General features: G+C 37.4%; 1 protein-coding gene across 1 annotated transcript in view; it reads left to right on the top strand.

Moving 5' to 3' along the window:
* The first annotated feature begins 1,373 nt into the window (after positions 1 to 1,373).
* The window catches only part of LOC107701176 (uncharacterized), a 16,936-nt gene continuing 13,858 nt past the window's right edge, over positions 1,374 to 4,451 (top strand). The window contains exon 1 of the mRNA XM_016503145.1: positions 1,374 to 1,544. Within this exon, the coding sequence (XP_016358631.1) occupies positions 1,534 to 1,544 (11 nt within the window). The 5' untranslated portion in view covers positions 1,374 to 1,533. The remainder of the gene's footprint in view (positions 1,545 to 4,451) is intronic.

Raw genomic sequence — 4,451 nt, 5'->3', positions numbered from 1 at the left:
GTGTTTTAAATAAAGTAAAATGAATCAAAACCCCAATTATTTTAGCCTCCTCACATTCTTTCTTACCCGCCTCACAGTCACAGTCACACTGATGGGCCATTATGGGAGGCCCTTTGTCTCTCAGGTGTGAATCACTAAATATTCATGGCCATTGTCACTCCCTCGCATACGGCCTTTCTAACACAAAACATGTCTTACAAAAGGTAGATCAATATATTGTTTTTTGTGAATGAGTGAGCAGGATGATTGTCACATAATTTTATAGCACAAACTCTAGTCTACCACATCCAGTCCTCAAAATTCTTGTGAACAAATATTCTGTGTGTGTTTTATGGCCTTATTTCCATTACTTAAAAATTGTAGTTTTTCACTAACCACGCATAAACGTTGTTTTCTCAAAAACATAAACATGTACATTCATGCTGCTCACATATTATTGTAGCCCAGTTTGTGCTGAATACAGTGTAATCGGACTTTAGACATTAATGTTTTTAAGATACTGAAAAAAACACAAATGTCAGGACATGTCAAAACTTCTCCAGGGCCCCAAAACCACCTCAGACCCCAGAAGGTTAACTGTGACAAGATGATTGACAGGCCAGTTTATAGTGACAGGGTGCGTGTAACAGGTGCAACAGAGCGGTCCTTTAAAGTCGCAATTGTATGACGTGATAGTATGTCTCAAAGCTTGCCTACTCTTCTACTACACACTCAAAAGTGTGTACTTTTTCTTCACCAAAAGAGTACATACTTTAAGGGCATAGTATAAGTAGGCACACTGAGACGCAGCATGTGTCTCCCTCGTACTGCTCGTTGCACATCACACAAAATGTCCGAGAACGAGAGCGCATGGGCATTTCCCCATACGTAACACACACAGCACCACCTACTGACAACTCCAGACAAATACAGGTATACACTGTTTCTTTTGACTTTGTAACTTACAGAACACAGCAAATAACAATGAAATAATAGGTTTAAACATGCAAAGAGAAAAACAAAATTTATCCTATTTACCACCCGGTTACACATCAATTCAAAATACATTGTTTTACAAATAAATTAATTAATTGTTTTGCTGTAAGCAAAACCATATATGAGGATTTTTTGTGTTTTTTGTTTTCCTACTATTACATTCAATATAGGAGTGTGTATACGTGCAATTTTTAGCTCATAGACTGTATTCCCTTTCAGCGGATCCTCAAGCTGATTAGAACTGTTTTGCATGATTTTGAAACATCCTGTGGTTGCTGCATCTTAGTTCTGAGAAATCATATGTAACATCCGTATAGGTGCCAGTTGAGGGGGAGGGGAATATCTATATATAATCCCCAGAGAGGTACAGTATAGGTTTTTGTCTTCTCACTGCAGAATCTCTGTATGTCAGACAACCTTCTTGCAAGAATAAACGTCCTACTTTTCGTAGTTCGAGTTTTATTCCACCTCACCACAAAGTTGGAAAATATTTTTCCACAACAAGAGTGACACTGAAGGTCTTCTGGAAGGTTTGATACATTCAATCCAGCGATAACCATGAATTTCGTGTGAGTTTAAATTTATGTGTTTTCTATATAAATTATGTAAGGGATAATCCATGGCTATACCGTGGTCACTCGGCAGTAACACGTTAGCTAAAGCTGTTAATGATGTTTGCAGTGCAATATTTGACCGTAAGGGTAAAATTGATGGTTATTTTCATCAGTCACATATAATGTAGCGATTTAGTAACAAAGCTGTTTTATTAATAAAAGACTTAGTGCAGTGCTTCTGAATGTGTGTGCATTGTGATCTCAGATCTCTGTGTGAGATAGATTTTATGAAACATATCAACAGATGAAACGTACTGTATATTGTTCTTTATAGGTTTATATTTAAATTCACTAATAATATAGGTTTTATGACTTTGTTCGCCCAACGTTAGTATTATATTTAACACTGATGAAAAGCAGGGTTGTTAATATAAAGGTACTCATTGGCTTAGATGCTTAACATCTGAGCTTGCACAATAAGCAGTGTACAAATATCTAATATTTGGATTTTTCCTGTGGCCATATACAGAAAGATGAAGTCCTAACACTAGCATCAGGGGTAGACTGAGACTAACAAAGTGGACCTGCTTTTTTCTGTTTGCTTGTTTTTTTGGCACTGAGCAGTCCATGGTACACAATACAGAAACATATAGTTTAAATATAAATGATATTAAAAATTAATATTTTTTATGCTTATCATTAACTTTAAAACATGACTGGCATACTTTGTTAGAATTTGTCTAGTCTTCACTGGTGTACATCAAATAGAATTTTAAAAGAATCTTTATACAGACCTTTTTCATACAAGAACAGTTTATTTTCAGTTTATTTATTATAACTATAGCCTACCATAAAATCAGTCAATACGACAAAACGCCCTCGTATGGAAAATTTGGAATTTAGTGCAGAAATCATGTGGACTGTCTTTATGGTGCATAGTATTTGCGCATGTTGGGTCTTGACAGACCCCATAAGTCTCCTGTCATTTTATGTAATAAAGCATCAATTGTGAAACAAAGTGTAAATGTTCTTGAAAAAAATTGGGCCACATGGGTTTGGAATGATGCAAGGGTGACTTGCCTACATAATTATAATTTTTAGATTCATTAGACCTATCCCTTTAACGTTTTTAGGTGAATTAGCTGTTTACTTTTTTAAGCACAGAAGTCATGAACCTATACTGACTCAAACTGTAATTAGTTGTACTAACTTCTTATTAGTGTTCACATTACTAGGAAAATATAAGAAAACCCATTGCCTTAAAATGATCAAGTAAGCTGAAATAAAAACATGAATTAAAGACATTAAAGGTGCATTACGCAATATTTGAAAAACGCTTTTGACCACAGTGTCGAACCGAGTCCCAAAACACACTAGTCTAGTAATGATAGGGAGAAGAGAGTGCTCAGTGAGTGCACAGGGATGGATATTAGCAGATCACCTATAGGAAAAAGATATTGGAGGAACAAAACATTAAAAAGAAGAGTTACGATCAGGCAAGAGGTAGGACCCACGTAAATATTGGAGCAGCTTTCCAGCGGAGCTGAACCATTCAAGCGTTAAAACACACACTACTACAAAACACATTCGACCTGAATTACCATAGTAACACACATCGCTTTCACTTATTGATGACATCATACCCTCGGCCGGCAGGCATTGCAGATCATCGTTGCTGCCTGGGTTCTACGTACGTGTGGGGCGGAGTTATCAAAATAGGGGTGAGGTCCTGTTGGGGTATGGCCATGTTTGTTTTGGTGCTTTCAAATATCAACATAATTAGCCAAAATACGCTTAGTGCACCTTTAAGTGTTTTATTAATGAGGCCCAATAAAAAAATTAATAAAACATAAAAATGTTCATAGATTGAAAACATGCCACCAAAGATCAGTAATGCAATTTTGCTATAAGCTTGATTGTAGCATATAATAATTGCTGTTATTAGTGTTCATCGTCTGTTTGATTACGTCTTTAATGGATTTTTCTGTACATTTCTGCCATATGTACATTAACTGACAGTCACCACTGATAAGCTACTACTAAATATATTGTAGAAACTTAATTTTCTGTAAAGCTGCTTTGCAACTATTTGTATCGTGAAAAGCACTATACAAATAAACTTGAATTGAATTGAATTGAATGCAAGACTGTTGATTTTGATTAGCACAATCTAACACAATCGTACAATTTGATAAAAAAAAACATCACATCCAATGTTGCTGTGCATTGCTTCCATATTTAGTCTGATTATTACATGATTGATTGCTGCATAATAAGCAATTATAAGTGATAAGAAATGACATATGAAATAAGTGATTAAAAATGGACAAACATGAGCTGACTCTCATGTGCTTCTCCCGTCAGAATAGTATTACGTTGCAGATCGACACCACCTATTGGTGGAACTGCACATGACCACTCGAAAACTTTACAGTTCCCTTTCGGTCACTCTCGACGTCACGTCGGATGACCGACAAATTTGGATCTCGCTTAGAGAGACCAATCTTCTTCGAGTGTAAACTAAACGAGCCAATGCGCATTGGCATGCGATTATTGCATCCAGCTGCCGCTGATCACAGCGTGAGTATAAGTAGGCAGCAGATGCAGCGCATATTCAGCTTTTCGCTTCGGAGCCAAGCGATCACATCATTCTGCTCCTGACTACTCTACTGAGAGAAGAAGACTGAACGAGTTCAGCGTACTCTTTGAGAGCTCGTCGTGTTGGCGGTATGGCGCTTCAGCGTTGGTGGTTCCCGTGTCGAGTGGGTTGCACACATCAGGCTGCACTACCCCCTGTTTGTGTTGCAGGCGGCCATCTCTCCTGTGCGCCTCAGCACGCTAAAAGAGCTTTTTCCCTAAAAGAGCAATTTCGGGTGCGTCTTTTTAAAGACGACGTTGCGTGGCAAACTTGACGTTACGTCT

Source organism: Sinocyclocheilus anshuiensis, unplaced genomic scaffold (assembly GCF_001515605.1).
Source record: "Sinocyclocheilus anshuiensis isolate Anshui unplaced genomic scaffold, SAMN03320099.WGS_v1.1 scaffold1874, whole genome shotgun sequence".
In the NCBI taxonomy this organism is placed as follows: Eukaryota; Metazoa; Chordata; class Actinopteri; order Cypriniformes; family Cyprinidae; genus Sinocyclocheilus; species Sinocyclocheilus anshuiensis.
The sequence above is the reverse complement of the archived record's forward strand: the minus strand, read 5'-3'. Positions and strand labels throughout refer to the sequence as shown.